The sequence below is a fragment of the Pollicipes pollicipes genome, unplaced genomic scaffold (genome assembly GCF_011947565.3).
Source record: "Pollicipes pollicipes isolate AB1234 unplaced genomic scaffold, Ppol_2.1 Scaffold_6686;HRSCAF=7923_pilon_pilon_pilon, whole genome shotgun sequence".
In the NCBI taxonomy this organism is placed as follows: domain Eukaryota; kingdom Metazoa; phylum Arthropoda; class Thecostraca; order Pollicipedomorpha; family Pollicipedidae; genus Pollicipes; species Pollicipes pollicipes.
Genome location: NW_023596921.1, coordinates 6,428,380 through 6,451,819, shown reverse-complemented (window position 1 = coordinate 6,451,819; position 23,440 = coordinate 6,428,380). Strand labels below are relative to the sequence as shown.

Here is a 23,440-nt window from a genome sequence, read left to right as displayed (position 1 = left end):
TCATCCGTGATGTTAAAGCGGTTACTCATATTCGCATACTCGGTTATGGAACCAGGTATGGGAATGCGAGTAAGTACTTTAAGATCACGAACAAATATGCAAGAAACCCACGAGAAATGGCCAGAACACGAACACAGAGCAATACTTGGCTAAGTGAACACTTCCAGCGCGCGCTGTCATCTGTCGACGAGTTTGAAGTACTTCAAGTAAGTTGCAATTTCGCACGGCTAGTTTGGCAGTAGCTTTGCGTCAAACAAGTGTTCCATGGCTCAGTCAAAGAATGACATATTGATAAGCGTATTTACTAAAGGAATATTTTTTTGTCTTCTCTAGAGCATTCTTCCACATAAAAGTACACCAATAGTTATAAGTGGGTTTCTTTCATTTTATTTCATGCCTGCTTCAGTATCTCCAGATGTGGAACATCCCCGTTAAGTTCCATCGCGATCCATCCACTTTGCACTCCTAATCCTACGTCGCGTGCTCAAAGCACCGAACGATTTCGCAAGACAAGCCGTTTACCAAATTAACCATCGTATCAACCCACATATCGGTCCATGCCTTTCCGCAGCCTTGAAAGGCCAGGTTATCCGGTCGATGTCGGCCATCAACCACAGCCTTTCTTTCGTTCAGACTTGGGGTCCCGTGAGGTGGTCGAAAGCGCTGGCTCGGCTTTTGGCAAGTGTGGTCGCATGGTCAGTGCTCGATTGGAATAATCAGATGGTTCACTCCGTGACCTCGTTAGATGGTTCACTCCGTGACCTCGTCAGATGGTTCACTCCGTGACCTCGTCAGATAGTTCACTCCGTTACCTTGTTAGATGGTTCACTCCGTGACCTCGTCAGATGGTTCACTCCGTGACCTTGTTAGATGGTTCACTCCGTGACCTCGTCAGATGGTTCTCTCCGTAACCTCGTTGGATGGTTCACTCCGTAACCTCGTCAGATAGTTCACTCCGTGACCTCGTCAGATGGTTCACTCCGTAACCTCGTCGGACGGTTCACTCCGTAACCTCGTCAGACGGTTCACTTCGTGACCTTGGGCGCTGATAGAACTGAAATCTTCGTAGAAATCGGGTTCATGTTTTTACCAGGGCGGCATACCCACCCTGCAAGTGGATATAATTATTTCACAAATGGTGTTACTATGCTGTGTAATACTCTGACGTCGGCTAACGAACTTGTTTCGAAACGGAAACAGAAAGTGCCGTCTAAATCCTCGCTCTGCAGGTGTCATTGGTTGGGCCAATATTGATGTGGGATTGGCAAGAGGTGCGCGTGGTTTTCTTCAAATTGGAATGTGTTTCCAACATCCCATTTTAAGCGGTACAGAAACCAGAGTAGTGGAAAGGCCTCGGGGGGGGGGGGGGGGGGGGGCCTCAAGACCTCACACGGGCCAAGTTAACGTAAGTATAGGTACACACATTACTCAGGCCCTCTGACATAGTCGAGTGCCTAGATGCTTTTTAACTGCTCTTTCCTGAAATCCTCTTGAGAAACCGCACGTAGATTACATTCGCAGCAGGCTCGAGAGCCGCGTTCGGGAGCGGGCCGGATGCCTGACTGACTCCGATGAGCTAACGACGGGGAGCGATCGGTCAGGCGTGACCTTGAGATTTGCCGATCCTCGACTGAGCGCGAGCCTGTCGCACCACTGCTCTTTGGGAACGGGTTTGGGCGCTGTGGCTCTGTACATGGCTGTTGAATCCCGTCGGGGTGTGCACGATGGCGTTGTTTAAAAGTGAACGGCCATAAGATCAGATCACTATTTCCGAGCCAGGCCCACGAACTCAAGTACACTTGTGACCTCGATCACCGGCTAACAGACAATCATCAGCAGCTGTAGTATGCTGCTTACGGAGAACCTGTGTGTGATGTCCGAGGCATGTATGCGAAGTCTTGGCACCGTGACCTTGACTGTACCACGTATATATGCACTACTTTGGACATACGTACACAGCTTGCATATTATATATATATATATATATATATATATATATATATATATATATATAGTATAATGTTATGTTTTATTATGGTTGCTTGTTAGGTTATGTTAGGTTAACAATGACCGCTAATTTCGCATTAGCAAACTTGTTGATGCATCGTTCGGGCTTCCGTGCGTTCGACTTAGAATTGTTAAGACTAAAGATTGTTCGTACATCACTCATGTATTCGTCGATATCTGTACATTCTAATGTTTCCAGACCACATCTCATTGTTCGAAAAATACAAATGCCACAAGCAGTGGGCTTTAAGTTTTTAGCGATGAAAGCTGTGCATCGTGATCTTAAAAACATATTTTAGTACGGAAAGGACAATAAGTCCTATCGTTACTTGGACACGTATAAAATGCATTCGCCATGAAAACACTACGAAGACACAAAACCACAACCACATTTACATTAGCTAAAGCCCACCACCTCATATATCAAGAGTTGTGCGAGAATTTGCTTGAATGAAAGTGTCTTCCGCCATTGCACGTGCGAAGAATTTCAGTGTTGTCCGTTAGTTGTTGGGTTGATGTGGTCACATTTCACCATATCACGTTAAAGGGAGTGTTCCACATTTGTATTGTGTTTTGAACGGAAAAGCCAGCTTGAAGATCATTCGGTGCAGTTTACAGCCCGGCCCTTCTTAAAACCTGAACCCTTGTAGTTTCTGAGCTAGACGCCCTCGAAGATGTGCAAACTATTTCATGCAGACTGTTCCAAGGCCACCCAGACACTTATGATGTACTAATAGCGTTATTCAAATCCTGACATTCCATTTGGCATGCGGCGATCAAGACCAAGAAAATATTATTGTCAAGCCGTTCAAATCTGGCGTTCGCGAGCACGATTTGCGGCCATGACAGCCATTATTGGCCCTCAATTAATGTTGTGCAAGGTTCAATGACGTCACCAAACAATGGCATGTTGAGGAGAAAATCTCCTGTATAGGGAAATTATGTTACATACAGCAATCTTTTCCACTTATAAGCATGCCAATAGCTATAAGTAAGCTTATGTCATCATCGATTTCGTCATGGATGAGATTGTCTCGCAAAACCTTTCTCAACGGTTTGGTAAGGTGGGGTCAAGTATTTTTGTAAGACACGTCTCAGGACGATCACGAGAGGTATTGTGTGTGTAAAAAGCATCATCAGGTGTGGTGTAAATGACAAATTTCGCGTTGTGATGTAAACGCATCTAGGTGATCGAAGCAGCCTGGAAGCGTTAATTGAATCTGTGGTAAAATGGATTTGGCCCGATGAAAATAACTTGCTTTTTACATAATCGAGGGTGCTTCATGTACCCCTGGTTCTGGTTCTGTCATTGTGGCCTGGGGAAAAGGCCGTACTCGGGCTCCCTCGGCAACGGCATTGTTTGAGCCGGCTGACAGCTAGCGAAAAGGTCAGGTCGGGTCAGAGGTCACCTGACTCGAGTGCTCGTGCGGTTTGCTGCTCAGCGTGTTAAGTCCCGCGCGATGCCGTCTGACAAAGAGGTCGGAAGCGAAATTATCCGGTAAACTGAGCCGAACCTTGTCGGGTCATAGGTTTATGGTAAACAAAACAAGCTTTGTTCAGCAAATTCTCTTAGTTCAAAGTCATCCATGCGATTCAAAAGTAATCATACGGCATCTTTTTTTGATGGTCCTTCTCCCCTCACCGTGCGACATTTCAGCCCAGGGTTCTTTTTTAGCGGACTCTACGATAGGCTGGCATGCCATAGTGATGCTAACATTATTGCATTCAGACCGTGGCGTACGACGCTTACGAAACCAAATCAGCGTACGACGCTTACGAGATCAGATCAGCGTACAACGCTTACGAGACCAGATCAGCGTACGACGCTTACGAGATCAGATCAGCGTACAACGCTTACGAGACCAGATCAGCGTACAACGCTTACGAGATCAGATCAGCGTACAACGCTTACGAGACCAGATCAGCGTACAACGCTTACGAGATCAGATCAGCGTACAACGCTTACGAGACCAGATCAGCGTACAACGCTTACGAGATCAGATCAGCGTACAACGCTTACGAGATCAGATCAGCGTACAACGCTTACGAGATCAGATCAGCGTACAACGCTTACGAGATCAGATCAGCGTACAACGCTTACGAGACCAGATCAGCGCACAACGTTAACGAGATCAGATCGGCGCAGGACGCTTACGAGATCAGATCAGACCGGAGGCTTACGAGATCAGATCAGCGTACGACGCTTACTAGACTAGATCAGCGCGCGACGCTTACGAGATCAGATCAGCTTACGAACGATATCAGATCAGCGCACGACGCTAACGAGGTCAGGTCGGCGCAAGACGCTTACGAGGTCAGATCAGCGTTCGACGCGATCATCCAAGGAGGGAAGGAGAGAGAAGCACTTTTTCAGCCCCTGTCATTTGCTGTGGTTGTAGAACTAATATTGCAGTTTCAACCGCGTTGCAGGGAACAATAATATTTTAGTTCTCAGGCGTCTTCATCTCACGCTGATCGGGGCACGACATGCGTATTTTATATTGGGTTGTCGTCCGTGCTGTCATGCTTTTTACCTGGCGGTCTCTTTTTCAGATACTGCGAATTCAGCATACCTGTTATTGCAAGTCAGCCAGATATGTTTCGTTCAACAAAACATTCAAGGTCAGCTTGGCAGCGTGATTCCCATTTGTTCCCGGCTTTTCGAGCGGCACGTGGGTGTAGGATAAACACTCAGCCCATGGTTGTCCGGCTGGCGTAGGATGCTGTGATTGGCGGTTCAGAAAACGCCGTCTTATCTGGCGCAGTAGCAGCTCAGTATCCACTAAGGTGTCGCAGTAGCAAGTAGGCCTGTACGGAATTCCGATGTGATATTTTCTGCTGCTGGTGTCATTTGTTATGTGACAGAGCGTGTGTGTGTGCATAATAAGCGCACCATAATATGCATGAGTGCCAGCACAGGAAGGAAGAATGGGCAAACCTTAGTTATGTAAAATTCAGCGTCTGTCTTCTCAGTCACCCCAGACTCGTTGCTATTAGTTTATATTCCTCTTCCTCTTGGTACCGATTTCGTTCGTGACGGTTGCGACACCTATTCGTTGTGTCGAACCCCTTATTTCCCGTCCCCGTTTCGACGGTCCAATGGCCTCGCCTGCACGCCCGGCGCTATCCGCAGTTCGAGGACATGGAGATGGAGCTGGCTACGCCGGACCAGCTGAAGCCAAAGCCGCCGGTCAGCAGCCTGGTGTTCGGCAAGCACTTCACCGACCACATGCTGACGATCGACTGGAGCGCGGCCGAGGGCTGGGCGCGACCCCGCATCACCCGCATCCAGCCGCTGCCCATTCACCCGGCCGCCAAGGTCCTCCACTACGCTCTCGAGGTGTGTGTGTGTGTGTGTGTGTGTGTGTGTGTGTGTGTGTGTGTGTGTGTGTGTGTGTGTGTGTGCGTACGTGCGTGCGTGCGTGCGTGCGTGCGTGCGTGCGTGCGTGCGTGCGTGCGTGCGTGCGTGCGTGCGTGCGCGCGCGCGCGTGTACGTATACGTGTACGTGTACGTGTACGTGTGTGTTTGCATCGGTTGCGGAAGGCGCCGGATGTCACACTCGATAGGTAAGTACAGATTTTGTTATGGCGTGGCACCTGGGTCTACCCTGATTATTGGATAATCTCCTAGGGTAGGATTAGTTGCCTATTCAGCTGGGTGGGAGGGGGGGCTTCATCCCCCCAACACGAGCTTTGGGAAGAAAATGGGAGAAATCCCCGCGGAAAGCTGTTTGTTGGCATATTTTGTGAGCAGATCGGGTCATTTTTAATGGTTCAGCCCCTCCTAACTCATTTTGCGAAACTACGCCCCCATCCCAGGAGCCCTCACTATCGCCATTTGGATGGGATCTGCTATCCATGCGTGGGTACGCACATGGATAGCAGTGTCCGTTGGAGCCTGTCCGTGCCTCGGCGCAGGGTCCGAGCCCATTGCCGGGCGCGGTGTCGGACGGTGGTCGCCCGTGCCGCCAGCTGTTTGAGGGGATGAAGGGGTGTCGGACGGTGGTCGCCCGTGCCGCCAGCTGTTTGAGGGGATGAAGGCGTACCGGTGCGAGGACGGTCGCATCCGTCTGTTCCGACCCGACCTCAACATGGAGCGCATGAACAACACGGCCAGCCGCGTCGTGCTGCCCAACTTCGACGGCCAGGAGCTGATCAGCTGCATCAAGCGCCTGGTTGCGATCGACCAGGAGTGGGTGCCGCACTCCACGGCTTCCAGTCTCTACATCCGCCCGACGCTCATTGGCACGGAGGTCAGCGGGCGGGAGCACGGCCGGCCTGCACCGGGCGTGATTCTCTGATGGCGGGTGGCGCCCGGCCGCAGGGCGACGGCGACGGTGGCTTGTGGTGCGTCAGGAGACGCGTCAGGTGCAGGATCGGTAGTGTGGTATGTGTGTGGGAGCTCGCGCTAAGTCGCTCTGTGTGCGGGAGCTTGTGCCAAGCCGCGTCGGCTTTGTGAAGTGTATCGTTTGTAACGTGTATTCTTTGACTTGTTGCCTTTCGAACCGATACTCTGACCCTCCACTATACTAATGATCACTGTGTGACCGACCCTCCTGTGACCCAGCAGTCTCCGACCCATTATGCTCAGACCTACAGTCTTCTGACCAGCTACCCCACCCGACCCACCACCGTCAATCCCACCGCGTCCCAGCTCACCGTTGTCTGACACATCTAGTTCGTAGTTGCTACCCACTGCGCTTGGGCCCATCGTTCTGCGGCGCCCCGCGCGTTGACCGGCCGTCCTGCGGCCGGCAGCCGACGCTGGGCGTGTCGGCGTCCAACAACGCCATCCTGTACGTCATCCTGGGCCCGGTGGGGCCGTACTTCGCGTCCGGCTTCAAGCCGGTCTCGCTGCTGGCCGACCCGTCCTACATCCGCGCCTGGCGCGGCGGCTGCGGCTACGCCAAGATGGGCGCCAACTACGCGCCCACTGTCATGGTGCAGGTGAGTGGCGACCGGCGGCCGCTGAGAGCGGGCTGCTTGTCAGCGGAGGGGTGGGGTAGGGGGGGGGGGGGGGGGGGGGGGGGTTGGACTGGGGAGTCGACTCAGCCGCCGACACAGCAGCCGGAAGCTGAGCCGGGCTGCAGCCGCGTGACAAACGCATGGGGTGGCACAGGCCCGTTGCGCCGGTGGTTGTGGTAGGGTTGGAAGGGGCTTTGCACAGGTACTCAGCTGCGAATGATCTGCTGCTTGTGGTGTAGGCGTTGCAGTCGTTGCTGGATGTTTAGATGCTGTAGACCAGGCTCGCGGTCGGGATTCACTCCTGGAGATGGCGAGGGTCAGGCAAGCGTCGGCCCCCTGGCGACTCGTTTCTGGGGTGGCGAGGGTCAGGCAAGCGTAAGTCCGTGATGACACCTGCGGCCCCCTGGCGACTCGTTTCTGGGGTGGCGAGGGTCAGGCAAGCGTAAGGCCGTGATGACACCTGGTAACGACGGTGACGCCGTCATAGGCTGATTACATGAAATGAAATTGGAACGCCCGCGCCCCCGTCCATGAGGTTATACTGCACAGGTCGGTAAGTTGCTTTCACGTTTTTGTGCATTTAGCCATCTGAAAAAGCTTTTTATGGTTAGAGAATACCCTTCGCCCTTTAGGACCATGTTGAGTTTTTGGAACTAACAATTTCTGCAATGCATTGTTCTGTCAGCCAGGATCAGGGATGACTCCGGATCATAAACGTATGCTCACAAACGCAAAATTAAAGCCATAATCCATGAGATGTAGACTGATGAGCCCATAGGGGCGAAATACTGGCAAGGAGTCGTTGCTACCATCTTTAATGCGTTCTTATTTTCCATGTGGTAATTTTCTTCATGTTTTACCGCGTGTCTTGGGTGAATCAGGTCACGGCTTGATGGCGGCGCCAGCTGGCCAAGTGAATATAAGCGTGCCGCTAGACCAGCATGAGCGCATCACGGTGTTAACTTGGGGACCGGCTCCCTCGGCGGCGCGCCATGTGTAAGAACGCTCCCCGCTGGTTTAATATGAGAAAAACGAAATACGCAAGTGATCAGAAATCGCCGAAACGCGTGTCAAAACACAGTTAGCTGCTCGGCAACGGCGGTCACAGCAAAAAGGACCAACGCGGAAAAGGGCGGCGACCCGGGCAGATATTAACGTGAAGCCGACTGCATCGTGCGAGCCCATGTACTGTCTACAAATCATCCATGCAGCCCAACACACCCAAAGCGACACTCCCACTTTCAATGCTCCCGTAAACACAAAGCAATGCCGGTAAATAACCGGGGCGCGGGCAATGTCTCTTTTTCGGATACAATCTCACGATCTCCTGGAGCCTAAACTGAGCAATCGAGGTTAGAGAAGTTGACATGACGTATTTCCAGTTCTTGATGGCCTTTACGTCAAAATATGTGCGTATTTTTCCGTACTTTGTTCGCAAATGCCGAAAGCGTTCGTCACTGTATAATGCCTTGTTTTCGTCGGCGCGAAATTCCGCTCTCTTTTTACCGGTTTTCCAACGAATACACGGTGTCCTGGAAACGCTTGGAGCGTGTACGGGCGGTCCTCCGCGCGGCGGCTCCTCAGACGTGTCGCTGGGAATGCGGCAAACGACGTTCATGCACGGAACGAAAACGATTCGGCCGAGACAAATTCATGCTATTGCACTAACGCTCAAATCCGTTTCTGCGTGCTGCTGGTCGCACGGTGTCGAGTGCGATAATTGGCTTCGTGGATGATGTCGCGTATTGCGTGATCACGTGTCTACGCTGCGGGCATTGGGACGTTTGAGGGACAGGCAACAGCCCGGCGCCGTGTGGCGCGGCCACAAAGGGTTTCGACTGGGATAAGGACGCGTAGTTGTTCGTCTCGTATATGCGTTCGGATTTGTGGCGGGGCGCGCGCTGTCGAGCGCAGTGCAGACGTAAGGTAGTACAGTAAGTGCTGCAGTGGACTGTCATAATATATTTTTCACGTTGGATATATGCGCTGAGAAGTTTTAAAATGTTGTATTAGGCTAATAATAGGGTTGTTATGTTGAGCGACACCTTTTACGTACATTTCTTGGGTCCATGCCTTTAGTTGACCCAAATTCTAGGAAAATACTAGGCCTGACAAGCAATCAGCAACGTGCATCGGTCAAGGGCGTTGGATGCCGTCTGCCCCATTATTGTCTGCATTGGTGACAATAATGGGGCAGGCGGGCTGGGTGGGCTTTGAGGATTATTTCATTCAAGGATCATTCATATTAGATCATGTTGAGGCATGTAAGTCTTGTAAGTTCTGTAAGTACTATAAGCAAGCCTTGAAAGCGCTGTCAGTAAGCTCTGTAAGTACTGCATACCTATGAACAGGAATGCCTCAAGGATATGAGTTTGTTTTGTCGCGTCCACGTCAGAGATCCCATTCGTACGTTTTAAGTAAATTTGGAAAAGTTTCGGTCCGGAAATTTATATTATCCTACCGGTCCAAGAAAGCAATGTTTTGCTTTTGGCGAGGTAACCGAAATTTTATCAAGTTGTGCGTCTTAACACATTTTAAAGACGTCTGCAAAACGTTGCCAGCCGAAAATCTCTAATAAAAGGTGTTTGGTTAAGAGTTTTTAATTTTTTAAATTTTTCATCGTCCTTCGTGAAAACGGCTAATTTCAAGCAAGAGGACTGAACATGAAATATAGTTAGATTGGTTTTAGATAAAGCTATCTGCCGACTGCATGGACATGGACAGATAGACCGCGTTAAGCTTGCAAAACGCTCCTAAAATAAGCAAAGCACACGACTCAGAAGTTCAGGCAATGAAATCGGTGAATCATTGGCTCAAATTTGGGATCGGTTCGCATCGGTGGTGCACCGTCGCGTCAGCGCGTGCAAATATGGCCTATTGGTTGAACGCGGGAAACACGAAATTTGCGATTTGCCAAAAATAGCTGAGGTGCGTGTCCAAATCTAGTTCATAGCTCGTGAACAGATCACAGGGAAAATCTCGCGCGTTCTCACATTTTGAACACAATTCTAAAATTTTGTCAAATTTGTTTTGACTCGGGGGAAAAGAACGGACAATCGTGAAAGCGATAGCGCCAATCAATGCGTTCGGCCACGCACGCGCGCTCGTGCGCAAAGAGCAGATTCGCCAGTTTCGGAGTGTTTTCCAGAATCAGTGGCCTAGCCAGGATGATGTGCAAGGGCAGTGGGATCAGAGATCCTCGCAGGCGGGGTGGGGGATGGGAGGTACACGTGGTTAAAATACAATTTTGGCGTAGAGCGACTCGTGTTTCGTGCTTTCGAAACTGCTGACTTGCGCTCCTCTCAAAGTTTGAAGCCATTGGCTTCGAATTAGGATTGTCATGGTAAAGCGCGAAGACATTGGTTCATGCTTTTTGCAGGCTTTTCAGTTGCATATGAATGTAATATATTAGGCATATATATATATATATATATATATATATATATATATATATATATATATATATATGTATGTATATATATATACATATATATATATATATATATATATATATATATATATATATATATATATATGTGTGTGTGTGTGTGTGTGTGTGTGTGTGTGTGTGTGTGTGTGTGTGTGTGTGTGTGTGTGTGTGTGTGTGTGTGTGTGTGTGTGTGTGTGTGTGTGGTGCGTGCGTGCGTGCGTGCGTGCGTGCGTGCGTGCGTGCGTGCGTGCGTGCGTGCGTGTGTGTGTGTTTAAAATATCATGTTATTATATTATAACTAATAATACACTCCAGATATCAATATTAGGGTATTCACTTCGCATCAAGTTTTATGCGAAGTGAAGGACAGAAATCAATGGAAAGATGACTATGCACACGATACTGAAACACCCAAGCTTTTTGGTCTTTTAGGTCAGATGAACGAAATGACATCGCCACGCACGTTGACATGGAAAGCAACGATGCATCCTCTGGGTTTCCTTATCGCTACTCTATTTGGCAGCTGTGCGAATTTTGTTGCTTATGCGTAGCAATAACTATTTTGGTTCATGATCAGGGTCAGGCCACGGTAGGTCACGAGATGTTTGCACTGAGCCCTTCACTTTTGAGGTTGCCATGGTCGTTGATTGATCGCAACAGGGCTCCACAAGCACGCAGGATTGCAAACCTCGTATCGCATGTATGAAGTTCTCCGGGGGGTGACTTTGTTGACAAACATGACCATGAAATAACAGTGTACGCGTAAATAGGTGAGGTTATGCTGTTTCTGTTAATAGGCAGGTAGGACTTTACATGAAGACAGTAACCTGCCAGATATTGCCTCGAAGCATGCCGTGTTCAAGAACGTCCCAACATGTTTTGTCGTTTCTTTGAACGCTTCCTGCCTGTCGCTAAACTCATAAGCGGCACGGAAGAAAAGCTTAAAAAATTGACACGTCGGGGATGGTTTGATGCCTTTATTGAGGTGGCTGGTTGGCCGATCAAATAACCCCCAGTAGCTGACCCTGACGCTGTTGGCGTAGCTTTCTCGTTACCTTTTTGTCCAGACTGCAATTATTCACCACCCATGTTAATATTGTAGCGATAGGCATGCAGTGTCCTAGCTACATCTGCATAGACCCTGATTATGCAGGAAGAAAGAATTTGGTCGGGTAAAAGGCATTTTAATGCATTTCTTAGTGCTCATATTTAAAGGCGAAGTTTATTTCAAAAAAGGCTTCGGGAAGGCAGTTCTGATTAGGGATGCGTAATAATAGGAAACTTCACCGGTTTGATAAATCTTTGTGTACCCATAGAGAACGGGCAGCCGTTTGCGTGTGTACAACTGTTGGGAAAATTACTGCTCGGGGCACGATGATTAATAGGACTTTTGCGAAATGCTGTTAAGATGCCTCAGATAAAACTACCCCATTATTTTTGTCTTATTTTCTGTATTATATCATGCGAGCTATTTTTCTGTAATTACCAACGCACCACAGCCAAATTGGGGAGCAAACTTAACACACACATTTATTACATTTTTAAGATTTAGTCCGAGCCCTTTAATTAGACAGATTTCTGGGATCATTGTCCGAGCTAAGCAGTGCTCGTTGCGTGAACGGTGCCGATCGACCGTCCGTCCGTCCGATACGACCGTCCGATCGTAGAAATCCGGTCCATCGGTGGAATTGGTGGCAAAAGCTGTACATCCATCGATACTCGGCACGATCTGTCTGCCCTCTAGCGTCTCGTGAACATGAGCTTGGTTGCTGCCATATGCCGCTGGACGTGCCAGTCAGAGGCAAACTCCGGCGTAGCGCAGTTCAGCGCAATGCAGCACGAAATTGGCAGCAGTCCATAGTTCTTGTAGGGCGTTTGGCCCACGCTTGTGGGGTGTTTTCCACCAGTCATGCGTACATGGATCTGAATTTCAATATACACGCGCGGCAGATACTCAGCGTGCCACGGGGCAACCGGGGGTCGAAGCTAAGCAGGACGAAAGCAAGTTTACTGAGACAACATGATATAGCTGCACTGGTACTCATCCGTTGTTAAGTGCAGCTGCCCATACGCTCTCCAGTCCAATAGTTGGGCTGCCTGGTGATGTCACACGTGTTTATGACATATTCGCGCGGCGTTTATTTATGTGTGAAGGGACTTTTGGTGGCCCAGGGTCGTAGCGACGCGGGCCCAAAATGATTCCACGGATACAAAGGCGTGCTATTGTACTGGCACATTTCTCCGTTCTGGTGCGCAGCTGGCCACGGACTCTCAAACGCAACGCATCAATCAGCAAGTGTAGAACCGCACCGTAGTGGACTCTCAGAGTTTCGGGCAAGACAACTGATCATAAAGTACGATGAGTACCGATGATAAGCTGTGTTTAGGCCGCAAAGAAGCTCCCGAAAGTAGCAATGCGCAAGGACATATTAATTTTAAAGATGAAATACTCTAAAATCGCAGACATTTCTTCAACCAGAGTGCGCGTCGTGCAATGCTGGATGCTTATTGTTTACATCGTGCCGGCAGTTTTATTCGCAGGCTTTCTGATGAAATAAAAAGTATTTATGTCGAAATAAGCAAGGTCCTGCGTTTTGAGCAACTTTCCTCCCATCTTTTTGCCTGCTGTGCCGTTCTTTTTTAAATCTGCGGAGTATCTAGCTGAGAATGGGTGGAGTGGACGACGAGAGTCCTCACGAGACTACACACTAGGCAATCCGTGTATTATATCCTAAGACCATGGGGAAGCAGTACCAAGTGGTTATGTCGGGCAGGACCACGTAATCACGTCGCATGGAATCCAGGCCCTGAGAACCGTCCAGAGCCTCGCTTATCGCCTGGGCGAGCCGCGGTTACGGCCGGGACGGGCGCCAGCCACTGCAGGACGTCTTATCGCTCGTCCTGTGGCGCCGACGGGTCGTCGGGCGGCTGGAACAGTCGGCGCACACTGGCCATGTCGCCGCGCAGCAGGGTGTCGGCGACGGCGCGTACGTCCTCTGCCAGCACCAGCATGGCCGCTCGGTCGGCCGTCAGCCAGCGTAGCACGTTGAGCGTGGGCGGTCGGAAGAAGAACGCGTCGAGCCGGCCGCTTCGCAGGCTGCGCTCCAGCAGGCGCAGGGCAGCCACGGTCGGCCGCAGGAGGCCGCCGCCGCGCGCCGTCGACAGCGGACACGTCCGCGCGTACGTCCAGAACGCCGCCTGCTTCAGCATGAACGACTGCATGCTGAAGCGCTCGTGCCAGCGGCGGGCGCGCGTGACGAGCTTCAGCAGCCGCAGGTGGTCGCGCAGCGCAGGCGCGGCACGGAGCAGCTCCAGCTCGACGCTCATCGTGTTGCCGATGAACCAGCGCTCGGCCACCTCGCCGGTGGCCACTTCGGCCTCGCTGAACAGTTCCCAGGGCGTGTCAGCCGCCAACCGGATGTCGCACGGCCGTAGGCTTGCCGGGCGCAGGTGCTCGGCGCCCGGCACCACCGCCAGCAGCGGCGAGAAGTCGACGGAGAGACGGCGGCCGTCGGGCGCTGTCAGGTCAGCGCCGGCGGAGGCACGCGTCTGGTACACCTCCGGCTGCAGCTCCGCGTGCTTGCCGGCCGCGTGCCGCAGCGCCGTCAGTATGAGGCCAAACGTCCATTCGCGGAAGCGGAGCGCGCTGAGCCGACCGTCAGGCGTTACCAGCGCCGCCAGCTCGCCGAGCGCGGCGCGCGTGGCCGCCGGCCGCAGGCGCGCCTCGAAACGCGCATCCGGGCCGCGGCGGAGCTTAAAGTGACGCAGCAGCGCATCGTCCAGCACCGCCCACGTGTCAAAGTCGGCATCGGCGTCGGCCCGAGTGCCCTCGAAGGCGCTGCCGCCGCGTAGCAGGCGAGCGTGGCGCAGCAACGGCGAGAATGTGCGCAGGTAGGCGGCGGCGTCGTCCGTAAATTGCTCCGCCGTGCGCCGATGCTGCTGGAACGCGGCGTCGCCGGCGTCGCAGCGACGCAGCGCGTCCCGCAGCAGCTGCTCTCGTGCCGCGGCGTCGGCCACCGGCGTCCGGTCCGTGGCGTTCGAGTCGGGCTCGGAGAGAGACGGGTCGACTCGTGCTGAGTCGGAGAGGCGTGAGTCGTCGAGGTCTCGGGCATCGTGGCGTGCTGAGTCGGGGATGGAGACAGAGAGGTTTGCGTCGGGGCGGACGGAGACTGCTGGGTCGGCCAGGAGCTGGTCCGGGTCGGTGAGGAGCTGGTCCGACGGCTCCTGGTAGATGGCTATCCCAGCCAGCAGCAGCAGTGGTACGGCGACCGCCACCGCCAGCGGCATATCGGTGTCCTGCTGGAGGGCGTCGTCCACCCGTCGGGAAAATGGACACTTGAGATAGCGACAAACACTATGCGGCAGTCAGATGCGGCGTTGCAGTGGTGTGGCCGACGGGCCGAGCTACCGCTCCCACCTGTTCTCAGGGGTCGGGCCGATGGTGGGTTTATTGGCCGTCAGGTACACTGTTTATGATTGCCTCAGAGGAGACGGACTTGTTGACAGTGCGCCGACCACTCACCCAGTTGGTGAGTGGTCGGCGCACAGATACATGACGAAATGAAGTCACAAAACGTTATCGCGTTCACCGGGCAGAACAATTTTGGTTTGTCGTACTCCGCTTCTTTGTTCGGGGTATAACAAAATCGTGCGCGTTCACTGATATGGCATGTTCGTACAAACTGGTAATCGAGACACTGATGCTCGTATTCGAGGTGTGTAGGATTTGTGGGAGATTTGATTGATGGAGATTGATTTGAGGGCTTGTACACTGCGAGCGCTAAGCAACTTCCGATTCATGACAACAAACATGATATGCGCCGTGATTATATGTTACCACTCTTCTGGAGAACTTCATTCATGTCTATCCTCAAGCAACACGTTAAGTCTTGACACATATAAAACAATGCAAACAAGGCCCAAATCGAAGTGCCGTCATCACTAAAGCACGAGAACCAGGGACCGCTGGGATGTCCTCACCCTCTCAGACCGCCGCGGCCATGGTCCCGGCCCCGTCCTTGCCGACCGTCAGACGGTTCAGGACTTCACGGTGACCCCATCCTCGTGAACCCACCTGTGTGACCCACCGACCCACCCTTGTGACCCGCCGACCCACCTGTGACCCGCCGACCGGCCTGTGTGACCCACCGACCCACTTGTGTAACCCACCGGCCCACCTGTGCGGCCCGCCGACCCACTTGTGTGACCCGCGAAGCCACGTGTGTGACTCGCCGACCCACCTGTGTGACCCGCCGACCCACCTGTGCAACCCCCACCTGTATGACCCGCCGACCCACCTATGCGACCCGCGGACCCACCTGTGTGACTCGCCGACCCACCTGTGTGACCCGCCGACCCACCTGTGCAACCCCCACCTGTATGACCCGCCGACCCGCCTGTGTGACCCGCCGACCCACCTGTGTGACCCGCCGACCCACCTGTGTGACCCGCCGACCCACCTGTGTGACCTGCCGACCCACCTGTGCGACCCGCCGACCCACCTGTATGACCCGCCGGCCCGCCTATATGACCCGCCGACCCACCTGAGCGACCGTCCTTCCAGACACGACGGGCAGGGCACGTTGACTGCGGCGGGCGGTACCGGACCGGCTCCGTGGCCCCCGACGCAGGCGACACTGGGGTCACTTCGCCGGGTCGTTAGGTGTTGTTTGTCGAGATCTGGTGCACATTTACCATTCGAACCTAAGTTTTCGGTGCTGATTGGCTTGGTAGTGTACTCTAAGGTTCATACAGTGGTCTGTGTGTTTAGGCCATGGTTCATACCAGGCGACTGGACCAGAATGATTTGCCTGACATGAGTCTCCGCAGGGCAGTGCTGACGTTATCCCTGTGTACTGTTTATTTTGCGGCGTTTCCTTGAATATCGTTAATTTTTTTGCTCCGAAAGTTTCCAGACTATTCCGAGATGTATGCACACAGTGCTGGCCTGACGCTACATTTTCCCTGTCGTAGTGCAATCACTTAACAGTCGCGAACAATCTGCGTCAATGACCATATCAATGGTGACGCTCACGTTTGCCAGTCGCAATGGCCGGCTCGTCTACCCGATTTATTAAGGTCGATCAAAAGACCCTAGTGGCGGTACTCGGTGACGCAAATATGCTATGTCTAGGTTCACAAAGGGTGCTTGTGACGGTGTAATATACATGCATCGGGATTGAGCCATTAAAAAGGTGTTGAAACATGGTTTGGAAACCCCTCAAATGGCTTTGTTACATGTCTATGCCGTGCTCCCATTTCTACAAGTCGCCCGATGCGGGGTGTGGTCAGAAAATAGCCTGACATGAGCTTGGCGGTTTGCCCTGGGCCGAGTGACCGAACGCCGACCCCTGACCGGGCCCGCTGTCGGACTCACCCAGCCCCTGCCAACTACCAGCCGCACCGGCTGCTGCCGGTCCGGTAATAAGGTAAAAGGCGTCGGGGGAAGAGCTTACAAACAATGATGCATGAGCTGAAACCAGCCGAGCCCGGTTGGCGGACTACGCAGGTGGGTGACAGCAGTCACGAGCTCAGCTTACGAGATTCTGGCGCCGCCGGACCAATCCATCAAACTAAGCTGTTGTTTGTTGGATGGATTATTGAATAAAGCGGAACGGACCACAGTGACCGATGCCGCGTGGCTCTGATCGAGACCGAAGTCGTAGCGGTGGCCAGTGCTGCGTGGCTCTGATCGAGACCGAAGTCGTAGCGGTGACCGGTGCCGCGTGGCTCTGATCGAGACCGAAGTCGTAGCGGTGACCGTTGCCGCGTGACTCTGATCGAGACCGAAGTCGTGGCGGTGGCCGGTGCCGCGTGGCTCTGATTGAGACCGAAGCCGTGGCGGTGGCCGGTGCTACGTGGCTCTGATCGAGACCGAAGTCGTAGCGGTGGCCGGTGCCGCGTGGCTCTGATCGAGACCGAGGTCGTGGCGGTGACCGTTGCCGCGTGACTCTGATCGAGACCGAAGTCGTAGCGGTGGCTGGTGCCGCGTGGCTCTGATCGAGACCAAAGTCGTAGCGGTGGCCGGCGCCGCGTGGCTCTGATCGAGACCGAAGTCGTGGCGGTGGCCGGTGCCGCATGGCTCTGATCGAGACCGAACTCGTGGCGGTGGCCGGTGCTGCGTGGCTCTGATCGAGACCGAAGTCGCCCCGCTGATGTTCCGGCAGCCAGTATGTGCCGTAATTACGGCGCAATTGTTATCGAAACCAGACACTGCCACCGAGGGCAGGGCACAACATGACTCAACACGAGCCACAACATGAGTTGTGGCTCGTACCTGTCGAGTGAAATGTCCCTGCTGGGACTGTGCTAAAGGCATCAAACTGATGCGTAGACCCGATAGCGACGTTGCTACAAGCTGGTACCGCGCCTTTGAAGTTGGCATGATTGCAGTTGGGCATTTATGTTGAGTGTTGGTTAGGTGATCATACATTTTTGGTGACATTGCACAGTTGACAATTAACTGCGCTTTTGTTTACATTTAACCACGTGCTCAGTGTTGGCTGGTTTTGCCCATTCATTGACGTTTTCTTTCATTGTAACACTGTTGTCATAGTCGTGTGCATTTAGGGTCACGGAACAAAATCACATTGTCCGGAAATCTGAAGATTTGGGTGGTAATCCTCATCCTGGCGTGTTTTTTGTGCTCACTTCAGTCGTCAGATGTCTGTTTACGGTTGACGCCGGATTCTTAGGTTGCATGACAATTAGCCATACATTTCACGGGTCTGACAACAAACCGCAATCCGTAAATGTGATAGCAATTAAAACCCCAGCAGTTGTGTGGCGCCTACCCACCATTCGATCTTCCCGACATTGAGATAAGCTCCCATTTGGTGACTCAGGAACAGTATGTTTTTCGCTTCTACGCGTAGCAATTCTAACGCTGGCAAAATTGTGCTTTTACGTTATTGCCAGATGCACGGAAAAATTGAATATCCCAAAAAATGAGCGGCGGAATGGTGTCGAAAAAATCACACGCTCAAACCCACCTCGAATTTTCCTAATTTTCGAAACTTGACTCGCGCTTTGCATCGCCACGCTCGGAAAGGTTCATGTCTTGTTCTGATATTGCAGGCATGTGTTTCACCATCGTGAAATGGTTCAAGCTGGTGATATCGTGATCAAACATTTATCATTATCAAGTCAGTGGTCAATGTTTCAATTTAGTGATTTTATATCCGCCACCAAATGGTTCAAGTTAGTGGGGATCCAGAGGGGGAGGTGGGGCCATGATCCTCCTTGGGCCAAAGGGTACCAAAATATGGTGAAGGGGCACCCAAATCCTTATTTCGGTTCCACATGACATTTTTTTGTCAAGAGCCACCACATTTCAGAGGCACCACAAATGGCCCCAATTCTTTATTATCGAGAGGCACTTATCAGGACGGGTGTGCTACAATGGCCAACGCATTCGTTCTCTAGGGGCACCAAGTTCCAGCGGCGCAACATTGTTTTGCCTCCCACCCTGACAAAATGTTTAGTTGGCCCCCTTTTTTACTACGGGGCACTACAACCTTTATTGTATGACATTGTAGCCTTTTTTCAACAGATGCTCTATACAAGCCAGCCATTTAAAGAGTGCAAAACCCTGATTTTGAAAGGGCACCTTAATACGAGGGCACCTTAATTTATGTGGCCTTTACCTTAACAAAATTCCGGATCGACCTGTTCCTCGAATGGGCACCAAAAACTTGCATTTTCGGACACCACAACCTGTTTACTTTTTTATAACTTTTATTTTTCATAGGCACACAGCCTATGGAACACAGCAGGGGTGGATGTATAGGGGGAATTGTACCCTCGAGTCCCATGAGGCTCTGAGACCTGGAGGAGCCACCAGAGTATCATGGTGAAGGAACACCAAAATGTCTTTATTCCGCAACACGTCATACAGCGCATAACCTTTATTTTGAAGACGCCCTCCAGAGCACGCCAGAAGACACCACGGCTGACCCCGAACCTCTGTTTTTGGGGGCCTCATATTCTAAGGCAGGGGCGGATCCAGTGGGAAGGGGGAGCACGTGGCCACACTCCCCCCCCCCTTAGGCCCCAAAGGGGCCCATGTAAGGTACCACACTGAGGAGCTGGATGCTCAGGGCCCTCGACATTGATATATGGCTCTCTCCCCTGGAGCTCATTTACGGGGCACCCGTCACTCTTTTTAGGGCCCTTTCTGGTAATTTGCCCGGGCACTTTTGCTAGCACAGTTCCATTAATTCATGTCCACTGGCCTTGGGTTATTCCGCTTTGCTCAGAAGGTCCTGTGCTGTGGCCGGGCACTATGTATGTTAGCTTGCCGAGGTACTCTCAATCGTTCAGGGGCCCCACCACATTGGTCTTGGGTTCTTCTCGCTTGCTCCGAGGATCCTTGACTGTTGACGTCCGCGGGGTCTCTTTGTTCGCCTGGCACGGCACACTCGATCGCTCAGGTGCTGCCCCTATAGGTCGTGGGTGTTCTGACATTATAGGGGGCCCGCGCCATTGACGGGGACCTAAATCTGAAAAAATAATGATTAGGGTTTACGATTCGCCGACCGCCAGGGGCATTTCGCAATGGATGCCGTTATTAGGTCACCTAATAGGTTACCTGATATAAATATATAATTAGGTTACCTGATAAAGGCATCCGCCTCGGGACCTTCCACATCGGTCGTGGGCTCTTCTGGTGAAGTGAGAAGGATTTAGTCTGTTGCCGAAAGCCTCATGTGTGGTTGCGAGCGCTTAGGCGTTTCGCGTGCTTGTGCGTACAGGCCTGACTAAATATATTCGTGTAGACAAGTCTGAGATCACAGGATGACGACGTTCCGTGACGCCATGGCCTTTAATAGCAGTCGGATATGTGCCGATGAATTTGTACGCGTAATTGTTGAGCATAGCAATGTTACGCGCCGTCGGCGTCTTTCATGTCATTTTCGTGGGTGCTAGGCTGTTTTGTATTGCTTCATAACGGTGGAAAAAAACTCTCCATTGGCCATCAGCCATCAGCTGATGCTGATGGCTGATGACCAATTTTTGACCAGCTGGTTAGCCGTAAATAAGCTAGGAATCAAGTTCGTGCTTGATTTGATTTATTAAGCACCCAACTTAAGTGTATTTTGTAATGTTGCCTCCGAAATACTTCACCTCAAAATAGCAGGATCCATCATGGTCTGGATAACATTAACAAGCTCTTTACTTGCATGCGTGGCCCGCCAAGTTTCCAGGCTTGCGCACAGTGAGATGGTTTTCCGTATGAAAAGTATATATATATATATATATATATATATATATATATATATATGTGTATAAGAAAGTTTAAATTTAATGGACGGAATGCAGGAATTATTTTGGTGAAGGGGCCCAAACTCTGAAGGTCCCGCATATTATGCCCCCCCTCCCCATTAACGAAATCAGGGATCCACCCTTATTTCAGGGTCATAGCTATATTGTCCCTTCCACCCTGTGAAATCCTGACCGGGCCCTTTAGGGTGAAGGAGCACAGGAATCTTCATTGCGGGGCACCATGATCTATTTTCGGTTTGAATCCGTCTAGTAATCTCAGTATCCTAACCTTTGCGTATCGAATTGAAAAAAAAAAACACTGCCAACTCTGTAGAACAGCAGCATCGTTGCTTGTCACCATCACATGACGTGCATCAATATAATCCACATCATCCAGTGAACCAGTGCCAGCTGCCAGTTTTGTGGTTCAATTTGATCCTCTCCCCACACACCCCGCATTCCCTCACTATTCCTCACATCCCTTCCCGCATCCCCTCGCCCTTTCCGTCATTCCCTTCCCGCATCCCCTCGCCCTTTCCGTCACTCCCTTCCCGCGTCCCCTCGCCCTTTCCGTCACTCCCTTCCCGCGTCCCCTCGCCCTTTCCGTCACTCCCTTCCCGCTTCATCTTGCTCTTTTCCACACCCCTTCCGCTTCATCTTGCCGTCCTTCGCCCATTCTCGCATCCCTCGCCCTTTCCTTCAACGCATATGCTATCGATCTAGTCCTCGCCTCTAGTCTTGTCTAGCTGTTCTTTATATAAAATACACGTATACACCTCACAAATACCACAAATGGACTTCAATTTTCGTAGCGGCATTCGGCTTACGCCTTCATCATCTGTTCTGTCACGCTCCACAATGATATTAATTCATCAGATCTACATTTTATCACTTCAACGCACGCTTGCACTATTTGGAAGGCCCTTAAAGAGTGTCCCATCTTTGGGGCATATTTCAAAAACGTACTCCAGTGAAACCTCAGGACTATTGACGTCGAATGATAGCACTGGGTTAGTGGCATCGCAGCACTATCAAGACAAAGAAATGATATAAATTTAGCTGATGCCACTAGTTCAACGCCTATACGGATCTGTAATCAGGTCCGAGTGGTTAACGAAATTAATGTATGTATCCAAAATCCATGGCTCGAAACCACGCGCATGCATTTTCGCATAGGTCCTCCCCACCCCGTTCTTCCCCAATCGATCAGCGGGCTGGGTCGGCCCATGGGTCGCCGCTTGGCTGGAACCAAGTCTTTATGCACCAAGGACACTCCACACCGAACCTGTGCCCAGCGAATGGGTACCACAGCATCCCATACCTGGTGACAAACCGATTGTCGGCTGCATAAGCGCAAGCTCTTGGCGGAATGGGACGCTGAATACCCCATATCGTAACAAGCAAACTGAAACCGTGGGAGTCCCAATTTGTACTGGAATCTTTTCTGCAGAGCCAAATCACAATATATGTATAAACTGTCAAGCGTTTCCCAGTGTATGGATTTGGGATGTACTGCGTTGACAACTCCCTTTCTCACTCCTGCCATCGCCTCAAAAGTCTTCCTTTTGTGGATCGCCACCAGATGCTTTACCCGTGGAAAGTTCTGTGCACTGCTTTATGTCACGCGATTTGTGATAATGACGGTCTTGATCATCGTACACAGTGTATCTTGACAATCCCACAAGGGTTTGTATGCGTGGTCTGTGCGTTTCAGTGCACTCGCCAATTGCTGATGACTGGGGTAACCGCCAGCACTTGTCGGCGAGCATCGTGTCCCGCCGTCCCAGCCATCGCCGTCTCCACCCTCTGACCTAACCCTCTGCGCGCAGAAAGTGGCCGAGAAGGAGGGGCTGCAGCAGGTCATGTGGCTGTACGGCGAAGACCACCAGATCACCGAGGTGGGCACTATGAACATCTTCTGCTTCCTGCTGAACGAGTCGGGCGAGCGGGAGCTGGTGACGCCGCCGCTGGACGGCATCATCCTGCCGGGCGTGACGCGGCGCAGCATCCTGGACCTGGCGCGCCTGTGGGGAGAGTTCGCCGTCTCCGAGCGTCGGCTCACCATGGCCGAGTTCACGCGCGCCGCCGCCGAAGGACGGGTCAGTGCCGGAGGAGGGGAGAGTGAGAGCGAGAGCGCGAGAGAGAGAGGGGGGGAGCGGGAGCGGGAGAGAGCGAAGGCGAAGGCGACGGCGAGAGTGGGTTGAGGACGAGGACGAGGACGAGGAAGAGGACGAGGAAGAGGACGAGGACAAAGGACGAAGGACAACGGGCCGAGCGATGCGTGGGTGGTACGGGGATTACACGAACAGAGTAGAACGTCGTTGGCATGATGCTGGACCGACGTTGGTGGGCACCAAGCGTACTCGGTTGACTGTAGTGCATAACCACACACAGTCGTTGCTCCCGAAAACACCGAATCAGCGTCGTCGTCGACAGCTCTGGGCCGCTCTTAAACCAGCAGTGGGCTAAGTGGCATACTTGCAATATGGAACAGTGGGATTGTCGCGCTGCAAGAGGGAGCAGCGGTGGTAAAGACGAAGGAGGGGGGGGGGGGGGGGGTATTTAACTGATGGAAGTGAGGAGACCGACGTCTGCGATCATCGCGTTCTAGTGAGTTTAGTTTAGACTTTGAACCGATATCTCCCCCCCCCCCGATCCGCTACCGTGCTCCAGGAGGGAGCAGTGATGGCAAGGACGGCGGGGGTATTCAACTGACGGAAGTGAAGGCACCGACGTATGTTATCATCACGATCTAGCGGGTTCAGTGTGGAGTTT

General features: G+C 52.1%; 1 protein-coding gene across 1 annotated transcript in view; it reads left to right on the top strand.

The window, feature by feature from the left end:
- The window catches only part of Bcat (Branched chain amino acid transaminase), a 37,504-nt gene that overhangs the window by 11,129 nt on the left and 2,935 nt on the right, over positions 1–23,440 (top strand). The window contains exons 2-6 of the mRNA XM_037230853.1: positions 4,561–4,629; positions 5,141–5,347; positions 6,030–6,260; positions 6,766–6,954; positions 22,495–22,764. Of these exons, the coding sequence (XP_037086748.1) occupies positions 4,561–4,629; positions 5,141–5,347; positions 6,030–6,260; positions 6,766–6,954; positions 22,495–22,764 (966 nt within the window). The remainder of the gene's footprint in view (positions 1–4,560; positions 4,630–5,140; positions 5,348–6,029; positions 6,261–6,765; positions 6,955–22,494; positions 22,765–23,440) is intronic.